The sequence below is a fragment of the Abrus precatorius genome, unplaced genomic scaffold (assembly GCF_003935025.1).
Source record: "Abrus precatorius isolate BTA unplaced genomic scaffold, Abrus_2018 Scaffold6, whole genome shotgun sequence".
Classification (NCBI taxonomy): Eukaryota; Viridiplantae; Streptophyta; class Magnoliopsida; order Fabales; family Fabaceae; genus Abrus; species Abrus precatorius.
Genome location: NW_020874406.1, coordinates 3,815,403 through 3,832,319, shown reverse-complemented (window position 1 = coordinate 3,832,319; position 16,917 = coordinate 3,815,403). Strand labels below are relative to the sequence as shown.

Genomic DNA, 16,917 nt, shown 5'->3' with positions numbered 1-16,917 from the left:
TATAACAATCATGATATATGTTATATATTTATAACAAAATTCATAATTATTAAAGTTTATAAAAAGTAAGAATAATTAAAACAATAAGATAAATATATTTATTTTATATTTTTTTGATATATTAAAAAATAATGATAATTGATTAGACATATTTCATAAAAACGATTAAAATTTATAAAAATATATTAAAATTAATCATAATCAAATAATTTTTTATATTAAGTTTATAATTACTGTTCTTTTCTAAAAAATCGTTGCTGCTCTTATTTTTTTTTTTTATATTATAGTATGTTTCTTTTAAAGTTGTAACAAGTTAGAGTACTATTTATATTCTAAATTTATCTTTAATAAAATATTAATATTTAATAATATATATATAAAATAATATTAATTAATTAAAATTAATTTATAAAAATTATCAAAAATTTATTTAAAAATTTAAAAATAAGAACTAGTATGATTAAAAAAAAAGATACACATGGATATTTTTATTTGATAACTAATGCTATTTTAAAAAAATAATTTTGAAAAAAACTGACATAAATAATCGTATTTCATAAAAAATATTAAAATTTATAAAAATTATTAAAATTAAAATGATAAATTTATATTAATTTATATTCAATTTATAATTACGGATTTCATAAAACTGATCCCAAAAATATATAAAAATAATGATAACTATATTAACTGAATTTATAAAAATTATAAAAAATTAAATTACATAAAATGCTTACATATATATTACATATGATCGAATAAAAAAATAATTTTTTATATTTATATTTTTAAACTTTTGACAACTTATTTTAAATAAAAAAAATATAGGTAAAATTTAACTACACGATGAATTCAAATATATAATTATATAATTAAATTTTTATTTATTGATTTATGTAAATATATTATATTATAATTATATATATAATTTATTAAAAATTATTGTTGAATATTGTACATATTTATATTTGTATTAAAATAACATTATTATATATAGACATAAATTATAATTAACTCATAATTATTAAAATTTATAAAAAATAGTTTAAAATTGATTAAATTTAATTCTTTCAAACTATTTGATGGTTATAAAATCTTAAAAATGAAAATAATAAAATAAAATTACTTGTGTATTCTACTTATAGGTTTATAAACGAATTTATTTTCAAATCAATAAAACATATAAAAAGTTATATTTTAATTTATATTTAAAATATAATTATTTATATTTAAAATTATTTTTAAACAAAATAATTTAATGAATAAAGTTATACAATACACATGTAATTTAATAAAATTACTTAATATACTTAATTTGTTTTTAAAATTTATTATTACCAAAAATTTTACTAAATTGTTGAATAATATAAAATATAATTTTTAAAATTTAAATTAATAAAGTATTTACTATTTAATTTAAATTGAATTTTTTCAAAATAATAAAAAAATTATATATATATATATATATTGTAAAAATTATTATAAAACAACTCAATAAAAAAATGTAATGTTAAATTGTAAAATAATTAAAAAATTATTCAAGAGAATATTTCTGCAATATTTCTTTATTAATATTATAGATAAGGAACCTATAATGTTGTGCCTAAAGGCACTGGTGGCAAAAGAGAAACTAGCTTTCTTAAATTACATGAAAAGCTCATGGTTTAGGTTAGGGTCCGAAGCACGTACAGAGCAGAAAGAGGCACAAACATCACCTTAACACTACACGCACGCATTGCAGAGAAGAAGAAGAAGAATGTGGAGGCGCATACTTACAAGAGCAACATATGCTACTAATTCACGATTTCACCGACACACCCTCCCTCTCTCTAACCTTATTTTTCTCGAAAACCCTCAATTAAGTTCTCATCGTTCCCCCCAAATTGCATGTCTTTTCAACAACCCTCGATTTTTCTCCCATCAAATCACTGACTCCACCCTTGAAAATGAGGTCTACGCGGAATCCATAGAACACGATGCTCACGAACACGGCACTGCAGTAGAAGAAGACGAACAACAGCAACAACAACAAGAAGAAGAAGACACGTACGAGGTTGATTTGGACAAGTTGGAGGACGTGCTGCGTCTTCTCCAAACCAGTGCTGATGGGTCGTTAGAGTCATGCCTCGACGACATGCGTTTGACTCTGCATCCAGATTTCGTGACCAAATCAATTGAAGCCCCTTTTGTTTTGGGTGAGAATCTGATTAGGTTTTTCAGGTGGGCATGGACTGAGAAATCGTTCAATGTCAACACCCCAGTTGTGGAATCCCTTGTTTTAGCAATTTGTAGTGGTTTAAGGAAGAAAGAGATTTACTCTCTTTGGGACTTAGTTAAGGATATCGGAGAGAAGGAGAATGGGGTTCTTAATGTGAGGGTTCTCAATGAATTGATAATTTCCTTTTCAAGATTGGGGAAAGGAAAGGCTGCACTTGAGGTGTTTGATAAATTTGAGGCCTTTCAGTGTGTGCCAGATGCAGACACATATTACTTTACGATCGAAGCACTTTGTAGGCGACGCGCATTCGATTGGGCTTGTGTTGTTTCTCAAAAGATGATCGATGCAAAAACCCTTTCTGATGGTGAGAAAGTTGGTAACTTGCTGTGCTGGTTGTGTAAGGGCAAGAAGGCAAAAGATGCCCATGCAGTGTATGTGAAGGCAATGGAGGAAGGGAAACGCCCTCCCATGTCTAGTGTTAATTTTTTGGTTGCTAAGCTCTGTGGAGAAAATGAAACTGTACAATTGGCTTTGGAGGTGTTGAATGATATCCCTAGGGAGAAGAGGGAGCGTGCGATAAAGCCATTTTCAGCTGTTATTCGCTCGTTGTGTAGGGTTAAGGATCTTGATGCAGCAAAGCAGTTGGTCTTGAAGATGATTTCGGATGGTCCGCCGCCTGGAAATGCTGTTTTCAATTTCATTGTTACGGCCTATTCAAAGGTTGGGGAAATGGGACAGGCTATGGAGATGATGAGGCTAATGGAAAGTAGAGGTTTGAAACCGGATGTGTACACTTATACTGTTCTTGCTAGTGGATATTCAAATGGTGGTGAGATGGAAGAGGCTGGGAAGATTTTGGGAGAAGCTGGAAAAAAGCATGTTAAGTTAAGCCCTGTGATGTTTCACACGCTCATTCGTGGATATTGCAAATTGGAACAGTTTGACAAGGCTTTGAAGTTATTGACTGAGATGAAAGATTTTGGTGTCCGCCCTGGTGTTGATGAGTACGAGAAGTTGATCCAGTCTCTCTGCTTGAAGGCTTTGGATTGGGAAATGGCAGAAAAGCTACAAGAGGAAATGAAAGGGAATGGTTTGCATCTCAAGGGCATTACAAGGGCTTTAATTAGGGCTGTCAAGGAGATGCAGAAGGAGGTTGTGGAGACTGAAAGTATTACTGCTGTGGCCTAAACATTGTTCGCTCTTTGAGGTGGTGAGACATTAATGTGAGAGGCCTGGTAGTTGTAGTTCTTTTCTTATTAGCACACCTTTTTATTAGGAGGATACAATCTTAATACTAAAATAATTGAGAGGAGAAAATTTTTGAAGTCATTGTTGATGTGTTTGATGTCTTTTGCAGGCTTTTTTTCCCCCTTAATGATATTGAATTAAGTTGGCCGTGTTTCATATCCTTGATGTCATAAACAATTTTTACTTTCTCATGGTGATATGGGATTGGGTTGGATAAGAATCAGTATGAATCCTTTTCCCCTTCAGACTCACACACACAGTCACACCAAGAAGAGGAAAAAAGAAATCTGGTGTTTACAAATTGGGATTATTGTGTCCATTATAGGAATAGCGCTTTACATGGATGCACCAGGCTTAGTAGCTTCCCATATTCGCCATATTTGGTTGATCAAAATTCTCTTTCAATGAGTATGTGGTGTCTAGATTAATTTGGCGATGCTTAATTAATTGGTGTCTAGATTAATTTGGCGATCCTAAACCAGGAAGGTGATTATAATAGTACACTCACTACATGTTGCATTGACAACATTTAGTTGTTGCTTTACGTATGATGTAGCAATCCATGTTGTATAGTGTTGAGCATTTTATCCTTTCCTAAGTTGCTTAATTGATTGTCTTGATTTTAATTCATCCATAATAGAAAGAAGTGAAAATAGAGTTTGGGAAGGATGAAAAAATCTTCCAAAGTAGAACTAAATACAAAAAGAGGGAAAGGAAAAGCTCAAATTGCAACAAAGCTGCTCAGTTTGTTAGGGATGCATTGGGAGTCTGGTTGAGAGGGATTTGGACCAGGAATTTGCCGTTGTTAGGGGTGCTGATACCCATGAGCTTCTCAATGTAAAACTTGAAGTATTTGCAGAGCTTATAGGGGACCCAAGCTTATTTGGGGGATTTGATCTTTTGCATACGTTGCTGCTATGTAGGACTGGACTTTCATATGGAGAAACAGATTTACAAGTATGCATCTAGAGAATCTTGATTTTTTCTTTAATACATAAAGATAATTTAAGGATGAAATTGTATGTTTTGCTTGAGAACTTTGCAGCTCGTTGATGGTGAACATTATCCATTAAAAATTAAAGCATTTTAACTTTTGAGGAGTGAATGTCATTTCATGTATTGGTTGCATTAAAAAGTACCAGATGGATAATAGATAGCTTTGTAACAATAATCTATTTTCTCGGTTACATATTAATACTCTTTGTTCAAAGATGCCAGATCTTGTTATACTTTAGATTAGCTGTGATTATCCCTTTTAATTTTATTGTGATGTCATGTTCCCCATCTGTTAGGCTGCATCGCAACCATGATTTATGTCATTGCAATTGTCGTATATTCTAACTGATTAGTCTTAGTGGAGTTCTCTAGCACGTTGAGTCCTTAGTTTGATTGCTGTGGATGAAATGAAATGGAACATCAGCACCTTCAGATCAGATAAAAGTGATGAATTTTGGACGTTTTCCTGATATTTAATATAGAAGTTAGACAAGAAATTTGTAGCCATGTAATGAGCACTTACATTTGAGGAAACTAAACTACAGTGTACAATTATAAAATAATGTATACTTAACAAATGAATTAGAAGCAGAAACTGTCCCAATCTGATTAGTGGCTATACTATCAATTGATGAAGAAGGTTAATAGCTTATTTTAATTTTTTAGAGTCAATTGTCAGATGTTGCCGAGAGGGGAGATGCTGCTGGAATTCATACGATCAATTTTGATTTGCTTTTTCTCAAGTTATAAATGAGTCCTGGTCTTGTGGTACCCTTCGCAGATGGAGGGCCATTGCTTTTCCAATTCTTCATTTTTGTCCCATTCTTAACACTGTGCTTGATGCTGTCCACTACTCTCGTTTTTCGTTTAGATGCTGCCACTGGAGAATTTGCTGTTCCCCTTACACTGTTGTTTTCATGCCAACGATTATTCTGCTTTCAGTTTTAATTTCAAAAGTAAAAATAAAATTAGATGCATTTAAACAAGCAAAGAAAGGCAATTATTCTAGTTTCACCAAGAACACTAAAAAATTGTCAATGCCAAACCATCAAAATCCCCCTATCAGTTTCAGTTTCAAATTTTCAGATACCTTGAGATCTTTGACACATTCATTTCTGTTATAGGAGAATATACTTGATAGAGAGAATATGTCAACGTATTCTTTTTCTTGTTGAAAACTTTTGGCAGCATCTTCCAGTGCGAAAATGTCATTTATTGTAAAAATAGTATAGTCTCTCCCGCATAAACAAGTCCGTGTTGCAATGTCTGCATTACATAATAAGCAGAGCCAAAAACCGTGTGTCAATAAATCCTTAATCATCATGATGCTAACAAAATGAAAATTAATAAAGTTCAAATCATCATGAAATCTTCGTCTGCATAGTGATGGAAAGCAAATTCACTTATCAATCACTGAAGCAATTGAAATAATTCTCAAAATGAATACAATAATGATGTCTAACCATGGAAAAGACAAATTGGATGAGAATAGCAATACTTGCACTGCAAGTAAGCTACATAACAATCCCTGTGGCAGAGGCTGCATGTCAGTGAACCTGATTTATTTGAAGAACTCAACAACTTTTTTGCACTGTTCAGTTGCAAAAGGGATGACTTATAAAATTGCATAAGATGCAAGAAAGAAAGAACAATAGCTTGATAAGATTTCATGTCTTCAGGTTTGTTCTTGAAACTTTTGGGTTTTGAGAACTTGTAGACCAACATTGCTTCCTTACATAGAAGTTCCTCATATGGAATTAAAGGCAACATTCTAAGTTGTGCGTAACGCCTACTAGCTTCAGCCCCAAGTGGAAACCAATCACCAGTGGCAAAGTTTACTGCTTCTCCACAGTTAAAACCTGGGATCAACAAATAGAATCAAATAATTGATGTCCATCTCTAGAACTGGAATTTGCATGTCCACAGTTAAAGTCACGAAAACACATGCCAAGAGAGTGATGAATTACCATGACTAAATCCAGCATGATATGCTCTAGGAAAGGTGATGACAAATTCTCCTGGCTTCTGCACAGCCTTGTATACTGCCACATCATGTTGTAACAAGACATTTGGAGGGAACATGGTTGTTTTATGTACAAGAAATTGGAAGGCTCCATCTTCTCCACGTTTTGTTAAGATCTTGTTGCAATACACGTGATGTAAAACAGTCTTTTCAAACTGAGAGGCTGCATAGCCTGGCACACCATACCAAGTTTTATTTGCACCTGAGTGATGATAATTTATGCTGCAAAGAAGACAGTAGTATTTCTGAAGATCGGAGTTAAGTTAAACAATGGGTAAGACAGTGTAGAAGCAGACTGTTCTTAGATATACCTGCACAAATAATGATCTTCCACATGCCATGCAAACATACTAAACAGCATCCCAATGTAAAGCATAGGATCAGTTATTCCCTAAAATTTGGCATTGGAATTAGAAAAGAAAATTAACTTGTGAATTTGGTTTAGGCTTTGAAAAATATTTTCTTACTGGAATTTCTCCATCAACTAAACGCAATGGAGACTGCAGCTGCCGTGAGAAGTTCTGAAATCAAATGCAATAAATAAAATCAATATATTAAATGCACAATAAATACATGTATCAAAGAATGTTACATGTACTAACAATCAATTTATAAATTCTAATAGCCAGCTCAATAATAAATAATTTGAGAAGCAATGCACAAAAGTCTAAAATTTAATATAAGCAGCAAGAGCACAGATGTTAAGAGAACAATAAAAATGAAACGGAGTCAGCAAAAAATCTGAAAAATAACCTTCAAATTCCATTTGCTTGTTCCAAGCCTGTCATCAGGATCACATGAAAAGGCACTACCCTCAATATTGACTCCATACTCAACTGTTCCCTTCTCTCCACGTGCCATCTCACACCAGAACTCCTTTTCCACATATGAAGAAGGAAGACTTCTGGAACCGCAAAATTTTCTGAAAAAGGCCTCCTTTGCTACAGCCTCAAATTCATGATATGTATATTTTCTGGTAGAAACAATGACTACCAACAATTAATTTATTTTACATAAATTAAGTAGCATAAAAGCTAGAAGGCATGATATTGTTTTACCTGCCTCTCATAGAAAAGGTCATTATATCCTTTTCATTCCATTTAGAAAGTCGAAGAGGCTGTACGTTTGTTTCAAACATGAAATCCATTCTCTCTTTCGTTAAGACAAAAGAAGCAGGATTGGAGGCAGCAATTGGAGCAATAATTTTGCATATACCTGAAATATGAGGATGATACAATAAGCATAAAGTGTACAAAAAAAGAAAGACAAAAAAGTGCTGAAAGTACTTGTGCTACTGTAGTTTAAATAAATTATTTTATTTAAACTATTCTTGTTTAAATCCTTTTAATTTGAGTTTTAACTTTTAACATGTGAGAGAGGAGACCAAAGGAAAGTACAAGAAGAATTAAAGGGAAACTAAATAGAATCCCTAGTATGCCTTAAAATTTAGAAAAAAACTCACATGCATGTGAGATGCAATTATTTTACCTTCTTATTTCCCTCATTTACCCCCTCCTAGTTACACTTTAAAAATCCTGCCATATGAATTTGTAAAATAGAAGTGATTATACTTATCAGCATCTGAATAATCAATTCATTATAGCATGTCCAAGATAATGCAAAAATGCCAAACTTATTTGCAAACCATACTAATATTTTACATCAATTTCTCATACAAGGGGAATTCTTTGTTTAAACTTCTGAACGACAGATGAAGCCCCTACCTCATAAACACAGCGAAGAACTATATGCAATTAAAATAATTAAAAGAAAAATATCCTTATGCTGTTGTCTCATACCATATTTAGAAGCCTCATGAACAATCTTCTGCAGATAAACAAAAGGATGCTCAAACTCATGCTCTGATGGGTGGTATTCTGGACACTCTGGAATCCTGTTGGTCCATTCTAGATCATCTAAATCAAAATTGCTTGGTTTATGTGAGCTATGGCCGGCTCCTGGTTGATTAATTGAACTTTTACCAGCCATTGTTCTCCTTCTTCTTCCACATCTGGCAACTTTGGGAGCACCCATTTTATGTGATCCGTTTATATATCAAGCATTACTAGCATCTACTGCTTCTGCACAGACACCAATTTTCCACGAACCTAAAATATATTCAATAATTATCAGCCAAATTAGGCATTAATTAATATAGAAATTTACCAGATTACAACAATGAATCTGACATAACAAAATTGGAGAAATTAAATAGATGAGTATGGACATTATGAAAAACATCATTGTAGTTCATATTTTCTATGATTCAGATGGCCGAAAGATATCATATATGTGCATAGGAGGATTTTTGGAAATTAGCTCCATATAGTGAAACAAGACTACCCTTGATCAATTTGCAATAACTTCACCATTACTGTAATATCCTGAGACATTTTACTTTCATCCTGGATTATTTTCCAAATAATTTCAGTATAACAGTGGAATAAACTAAAATTTCAGTCGTTTCAAAATGGCCACAACCGCAGCAGGTTAATACTCATTTAAGTTACGGTTCAAACACCTTTCCCTTAATAGGAAAGTTAGAGATTTGTTGGAAACCAAACATTGCACTTGAAAACCAAAATCATCTTGGAGAGGACAGCTTTAATATCAACATAAATCTGTCAATGATACTGTTTGATGCTTGGTTTGTCAATTATACAAAATATAAATCGTTCATAAGAATGAACAATTTCTAGATTTCTAATGCAATACTAGACTTTTAATGCAAAAAAGTAATTGCATCAACTTTTAACTATCTTTAAAACACAAGAATGAAGATGAGAAGAAAAACAACCATATCTTCTAAAATAAATTACCACCGCCATATAAAGCATATCAACTAATTGAGAGAATGGGTGCCATTATTGTCATCATTTTTTCAAACCCAATATCCTTTTAATATCCAGAAAGATATTCAACAGAAATTAGTACGCAGTTCATATATCACAGTGCATGCACGAGGCTCTTTTTCTTCTTAAATCTCTTGTTCAACGTACTGTTTTGCTTGTGCTAAACCGGAAAGGATTAACGAAACTTGAGAAATGCTGAAGTGGGATCGAAGAATCGAATGTCATGTGTACTTTACGAACATTAATTTGTTGGTAAGAAGGAACGAGTTAACGGTTGACAATGTTATGTAACTTCCAACTCCACTTGTAACTGCCATGTAATCTTGTTCCTTATTATTTCTTTTCCTACTGTGTATCTCATTGTATCCAAAATTTATATTCTAGCAATGCCATATATATTATATAACATTTTAAAAGAGATAATTTTATACCTATTCTAAACAAAACCCAAAGTCTTTTAATTTACTCTTTTTTTTAACGACAATCTAAGAGCATCTTCATGACATAAAACAAAAAAACACATTAAAAATTGACAAAATATTCTAACCATCATTTTTGTTACTTTTTTTTTAATAAAAAAAAGTTAATTTTTTACCTAATACCATCGAAACATTTTTTTAATAAAATTTTTTCTTAAAAAAAATCTCAAAATGTATATTTGACATTTTTTTAATTGAAAATAGAAAGAAATACAATTATCTAACAAAATAATATCAATAAAAGGACATATAAGTTGTCACACTCAATTCATTTTTTTTACAATTTTTTATACTAATAAAATTAACAGTAAAAATTGATTCTCTTATTAACATATGATTATTTATTTTAAGAGTCTATACTCAGTAAATATTATTTATTTAGTTTATAATATAAGAATTGAAAGTTGAATTAAATTACATAGAAAAGGTGATTTATAAAATTCATTTAGTATATTAAAATTATTTATATTAATTTTTTAATACTATTAATTAAATTAAAAAAATATATGTCATGCACATTGATCAAGTTTTAATGTCTTATTTCTTTGAATGAGAAACTTCTTTATTCTACTATATATTTTAATCTATAATTTTTATTTTTAAAAATATTTTCTATATAATTTTAAGAGCTTAAAAATTTTAATATAAATATTTACATCATTCAAATAAATGCACACATATATAAATATTTATATAATATAAAATAGATATTTATATGACATAAAAATAGTTATCTAAGAAATTAGTATCAAAATATATTCATCGATAAAATAAATCATAAAAATATTAATTTTTTATATATTTTAATAAAAAATTATCTTATATTTTTTATATTTTTGAATTAGATTAATATAATTTCTTAAAAAAGTTTCTGTTCAAATTTGTTGTACCTTTTGCTTGCATGCTACAAAAATTAAGAAGTCTATTATATATTTTCTTTTATTTTTGTGTTTTTAAAAATATCTTGAATGACTTAATCTGAGCTAGTCATTAAAACTTTATTTAAAAGAATAACTTATTATATATATATATATAAATTTTTAATAATCATGAATTTTTTATTATTTATTATTTCTTTTTTTATTAAAATTATATTTATTATTTATTATGATAATAATAATAAATATGAGAAAAAAATTATTTTTTATTAAGGATAAAAATTTAGTTATTGGTCTATTTTCACTTTATATTTAATAATATTCTAATAGAACAAAAATTTAATGTAATTCTATTAAATAAAAGGAGATAGTTTGATACCCTAAGCGTTAAGAGAACTTAGAAGAAGACTTAAATTGAATAAAAGTCTTTAAAACTTTATTTAAAAGAATAACTTATCATATATATATATATATATATAATTTATGCTTTATCCTTTTTTATATACATAAATATTTAATAATCATGAATTTATTATTATTATTATTATTATTATTTATTTTTAGTTTTACATTTTTTATTAAAATTATATTCATTATTTATTATAGTAATAGTAGTAAATACGAGAAAAAAGACTTTATTTTTTATTAGGGACAAGAATTTAGTTATTGGTCATTTTCAGTTTCATGCTGTAAACGCGTTGACAGAACATAGAAGAAGCAGATTTATAATCTTTTAATAAGAATAAGTGCTGGAAATATTAAAGTAAAATAATAATGAAAGGAAAAAAAATAATAAATAATCAGGTTAGTGTATTATTGTAATTATTTTACTCTCACGTATAAATATGTCTAAACAAAACCCGAAGTCTTTTGTTTATTTTTTATTTTTATTTTTTCTTAAAGACAATTTAAGAGCATATGTTACGGCATAAAACAAAAATAAAAATAAAAATTTACCTAGTATCAGAGAAACACTCGTTAATAAAACCTTTTTTCTTAAAAAACCTTAAAAATATATGTAGTCTTTTTTTAAAATTAAAAAGAAAAGAAATACAATTCTAACACATAAAACAATGGCATTCAACTGAAGGATACCATATCAAGGAGAGAACACATAGATTGTTACTCTGACCGACTCATTTTTTACCAAATTTTATATGTATAAAATTAATAGTGTAAATTAGGTCTTTTATTAATATATAATTATATATTTTAAAAATTAATACTCAATAAATAAAAAGTTAAATATTTAATAAACATGAAAATGTTAAACATGTTAAATATAATTATGAATTATAAATAGGTGTATTTATAATTTTGTTTAGTTTATAATATAAGAATTAAAAATTGATTTATAACTTTCATTTAATATATTAAAATTATTTACATCGATTTTTAATACTATTAATTAAATAACTTCAAGTTTGTAGAAAAATCTGTTACACAAACTTAATTCAATTTTAATGTCTTATTTTTTGAATTTTGAAATATTTCTTTTATTTGAGTAATATTATTATATTTTAATTTATAATTTTTATTTTCAAAATCTTCTATATAAATTTAAGAGGTTAAAAATTTTAATATAAATATTTACATTACTCAAATAAATATATGTATATAAATATTCATATCACATAAAATAAATATTTATATGTTATAAAAATATTTATTTAATAAAATTGGTATAAAATATATTCATCCATCAAATAAACCATAAATGATTATTTTTTATATTTTTAATAAAAATTTATTTTATATTTTTTATGTCGTTGAAATAGATTAATATATATATTTTTAATTTCTGTTAAAATCTATTATATCTTTTGCTTGCATGCTACAAGATTAAGCCCATGTTGTTTGAGCTCGATATTATGTGTATGTTGGTTAGTTAATAAGAAGGTTTAACAAAATAAAATATTTTATAACTTTAAATTTAGTTGTGAGTACCAGATCATTAATTATTTGTTATTTTTCAACATTTTATTGTATCTAACATTTATCATGAAGGCTATAAGTTAACAAGATAAATGACTCATAAATAAGTTAATAAAATAATTCGCTATAATAGATTTTAAAAATTTAAAAATTTAAAATTTAATTTTTAAAAATTTTACAGATAATGAATCTTAATCTCTTATATATTTAAAATAGATTCTCTCTTAACATATTTTTTTTTTTTATCAAGGCAGTTATCATTTAAGAAAGAACATCATTATTTATTCACATAAAATTATATCATATTTTCTCATACGTATATTTTTATTTTTCTAAGCAAGTTCAAGAATAATTTAAGAATTAAAAATTAAATTAAATTACATAAAAAAATTAATTTATAACATTCATTTAGTATATTAAAATAATTTATATTAATTTTTTAGTATTGTTAATTAATAACTTTAAGTTCGTAGCAAAATTTGCCAAGCACACTAATTAAGCTTTAATATTTTTTAATGGAATTTTTTATTTAAATAATATTATTATATATTTCAATCTATAATTCTTTATTTTTAAAAAATAATTTTTTAATATAAATTTAAGAAGTTAAAAATTTTAATATAAATATTTATATCATTCAAATAAATAAATAATTATATAAATATTTATATCATATAAAATAAATATTTATATAACATAAAAATAGTTATTTGATAAGATTAGTATAAAAATATATTTATTAATAATAATAATAATAATAATGATTATTTTTTAATTTTTCATATAAAAAAGTTATTTTATATTCTAGTGAAGAGGAGGGTGTGTTGTAAGGTGATATTGGAGGTAAGGGTCGTTTGTTTGATTATGTGATCAAGGGTGAAGTGTTAGTGTCAGCAAAAAGGTATTTGGTGGATAAGGGTTTGTGGGTTGGTAGTGTGGATGCTATGGGTTCGATGGTAATTATCAGTGATGTTGTGAATGAGTCTTCTGAAAATGTGGAGAGGAGAGTCCCAATAGTAAGAGATTGGTTGAATTTATTAGACCCGTTTGGATTAGACACATTGATTTGAAAAAATCTAGAATCAAGGGGTAAGGAGACAATTGGGACAACGTAAGTCGACCCCTTTTAATCCAAAGCTTGTATTGGGAAAGAGAGGGTCAATGTGCGTAAATCCCTTTGGAGGACACGCTCTGTGAAAGGTAGTCGATGTGATGAAAGAGGTAAAAAACATAAGAGCGCAGTTTTTATAGAACCCTATAAAAAAAACTTAGGGATTACAGTAGAAAAGTCTCAATACCGTTGCAACTTAGAAGATGTAACACCTTAAATTTAATTTTAATTTAATAAGAATTTCACAAATTCAAATAACCAATTTTCATAAAATACTTCAAATAAGGGAAGGGTTACAAATTAATATCAAATGACTGTTACAAGACTAATTTAGTTACAACAAATTTTAAAATAAAAACTAAATCCTATAGTAGTCCATCCATCCCTTCACTGAGTCCGGTGCTGATCGTCTTGATTACCTGAAAAATGAATGTAAGGGTGAGTACTCTACACTACTCAAAACACACATTCAACATAGAGTCTCACCTCCAGAACCTCCCTAATACATTCAACAAACACAATCACAGGAAGCAATTCACATCCATAAGTTTAAAACACAAATCTATGCATATGCATACCAGCCACACTCACTATAGTACTGTGATCACAGATTTACACCATGAATAGTCACCGGTTACTTCCATCTCACGGATACCACGTGGGCAGTCACGAGTCGCTCAACAAGGATAGTGGTCAGAGGTCTAGTCAGGAAGAGAGTGTGTGGCTTGTGGTGCACCCTTTCTGTAGTCCGTGTCACCACCACTCTCTCCTCCCCAAGGTATTCCTATCGTCCTTATCGTCCTCATCTTCCACACCCCCAATGTATCGCTGAACCATTCACAGCACATCACAACGGCGCTAATACGCTTATTCACACATATATTCCATTCACGCATGCAATGATCATGCTTACACACGGCACACGGCCCACATTGCATTCAAATACACGGCACTAGGCCCATATTCATTTCACATCACATGACACATAGCCAATATTCATTTATCATACAACATTTACATACAATCCTCATCCATCAAGTTCAGGTCAACACACATAATGTTCACATATCACGGCACATGGCCCACATTACATTTCTCAACAATTTCCTACCCCTAACTCAGCCACAACACAATATTAAGCAAAATAACAACAATTCATTGCATAAAAGAGTAGGATAGAGCCCCCTTACCTTGAATTGATGTCCCATGCGCTAAATTCACCAAGAAGTGCTCCCCTCACGGATTTCGTTATAAACACATGGAGAAACTCCATGAGAACCCAGGAGAACCACGAAAACAGAGAAAGGGGATGAAAAATTAAAACCCTAACCATTAAAACTTACCTCCAAGCGTTCCCCACACGGATTCAACCTTCAATCAAGCTCCCAAACGGTTTTAGAGGCAATTAATCGGTGGAATAGGGCTTTGGGAACGAGAGGATCAAAGGAATTTCGAAGGGAGAGGGAGAAATAACTCTCCCCGAACCCTGAAAAAACTAGAGAAAACTGCACTCTAGTTTTTGTAGAATCTCGCTATAGCGAGACCCTTTCGCTACAACAAGACTGCACCCAGAATTGCACCCTAAACTGTTGCTTTCTCGCTACAGCGAGAAGGTGACAATTTCAGTCCTTTCTCCCAGGGTGCTCTCGCTACAGCGAAAGTTCTCTCGCTGCAGCAAGAACAACTCAGTATCACGCCCTGCACTTAGGCAGTTAGCCCATTTTAGCCCTATCCAGTCATGCATACACGCAATACACACATCTATATACTTAATACACATAACCCTCATTATCAAGTAAATCAACACACACATATATATGCATTTAGATTTATATAATAAACAATAATTAATATTACCAAAATTTGGAGCGTTACAGAAGACATGTATCGCTAGCTGATGAAATCTCAGCTAATGCTTCTGAGGGCTCCTACAACTCACATCCTTCCGATCCTTCAGTGGAGGTGGGGGAGCAAATGGCTACTACAGATTATGATGATGAGGTAGTGGCGTCGAGGTTACTAGACATTGGCAAGAAGGTTGGTATAGTCGTACATGGGAACAATGAGCAGGTTCGAGAGAAATTGATTGAGATGGAGGTACGCGACAGAACGATTATGAAAGAACATGAGGTTTGCTTTGATTCTAAATGAAGATTGACTCATTTAATTGTCGAGGGCTAGGAAGCGAGGTGAAGCGAAAGAAGGTGCGTGAGATTGTTCGCTTTGAAGGTCTGGAGTTTTTAGCAATTCAGGAAACAAAACTTGAGACATGTAATTGTAACTTATGTGTGCATCTGTGGGGTTCTGTGGATTTTGATTAGATTGCCTTGCCCTCTGTTGTCAGAAGCGGGGTTATGCTTTCACTTTGGGATACTTCCAAAGGTAAAATACTTTTCTCCTTTTCTGGTACTGATTCTTGGATGTTTGCTTGGCTACTGAAAACCTATGTGTTGTGGTGAATGTCAATGCATTGTGTAGACTAAGTGAGAAAAGAAAGTTATGGGATGATTAGCTCATGACAAGAAGGAGTTTTGGCAAATTTATGTGGTGTATATTGGGTGACTTCAATTCTATGAGACAGGTGAAAGAGAGGAAGAGTTGTTAGACAGACCATGGTATCTTTGAAATGGATGGCTATAATTCTTTCATTCAGAAAATGGAACTTGTGGATCTTCTACTTGTGGGTAAGAAATTTACATGGACAAAAGGGAATGCTTCTATGATGAGCAGCCTAGATAGAGTCATTGTTTTTGGTTCCTAGCTTGATTATTGAAGACATGAATTTATTTAAGTTTTGAGTAGAGATGTGTTTGATCATTGTCCCATTATTCTAAAGCACAAATTGGTTAACTGGAGTTTGAAGCCGTTTTGATTTAACAATTGTTGGCTGACTTATAAGGGAGTTGTGGAGGTGGTAAAGGAAGCGTGGAAAGGAGATATTACCCTTCCATGGGCTGTCCAGAGAGCTAGCCAGAGGTTGAGAAATGTTAAGATTGCATTGAAAAAATAAAATATTGAGGTGTTTGAAAATATTTATAAGGTGATTTTTGATTTGACAATTGAGTTGAGCTTGATTGATGATAAAAATTTTATGATGAAACTTTTCGATGTGGAGAAGGAGCGTCAACAAATATTGGTGGATGATATTTGGAAGGTTAGGAAGAATAGGGAGAGTCT

The 16,917-nt window shown here is 30.2% G+C and overlaps 2 protein-coding genes across 2 annotated transcripts; one reads left to right on the top strand and one right to left on the bottom strand.

The window, feature by feature from the left end:
* Positions 1-1,617: 1,617 nt before the first annotated feature.
* LOC113869045 (pentatricopeptide repeat-containing protein At3g02650, mitochondrial) lies at positions 1,618-3,806 on the top strand. The gene has a single exon (XM_027505161.1). It carries the CDS (start codon positions 1,757-1,759, stop codon positions 3,404-3,406), a length of 1,650 nt encoding a protein of 549 aa, XP_027360962.1. The 5' UTR covers positions 1,618-1,756; the 3' UTR covers positions 3,407-3,806.
* A 1,366-nt stretch (positions 3,807-5,172) lies between these two features.
* On the bottom strand, positions 5,173-8,519 carry LOC113870034 (lysine-specific demethylase JMJ706-like). Its single transcript, XM_027506630.1, has 9 exons — positions 8,285-8,519; positions 7,544-7,700; positions 7,239-7,458; positions 6,953-7,006; positions 6,797-6,876; positions 6,430-6,707; positions 5,926-6,321; positions 5,619-5,728; positions 5,173-5,394 (listed from the first exon to the last, which is right to left on the bottom strand). The coding sequence occupies exons 1-9, from the start codon at positions 8,517-8,519 to the stop codon at positions 5,173-5,175; spliced, it is 1,752 nt and encodes a 583-aa protein (XP_027362431.1).
* Between the last annotated feature and the right edge of the window lie 8,398 nt (positions 8,520-16,917).

What these genes read in the sequence shown, in the direction of transcription:
- LOC113870034 (XM_027506630.1), bottom strand. Translation starts at nt 8,519, where the DNA reads ATGGGTGCTCCCAAAGTTGCCAGATGTGGAAGAAGAAGGAGAACAATG. An exon ending in CAAGCAAATGGAATTTGAAG is followed by an intron (nt 7,007 to 7,238) that starts GTTATTTTTCAG and finishes ATTTGATTTCAG; the next exon opens with AACTTCTCACGGCAGCTGCA. An exon ending in TTCAACAAGAAAAAGAATAC is followed by an intron (nt 5,395 to 5,618) that starts GTTGACATATTC and finishes AACTGAAAGCAG; the next exon opens with AATAATCGTTGGCATGAAAA.
- LOC113869045 (XM_027505161.1), top strand. Translation starts at nt 1,757, where the DNA reads ATGTGGAGGCGCATACTTACAAGAGCAACATATGCTACTAATTCACGA.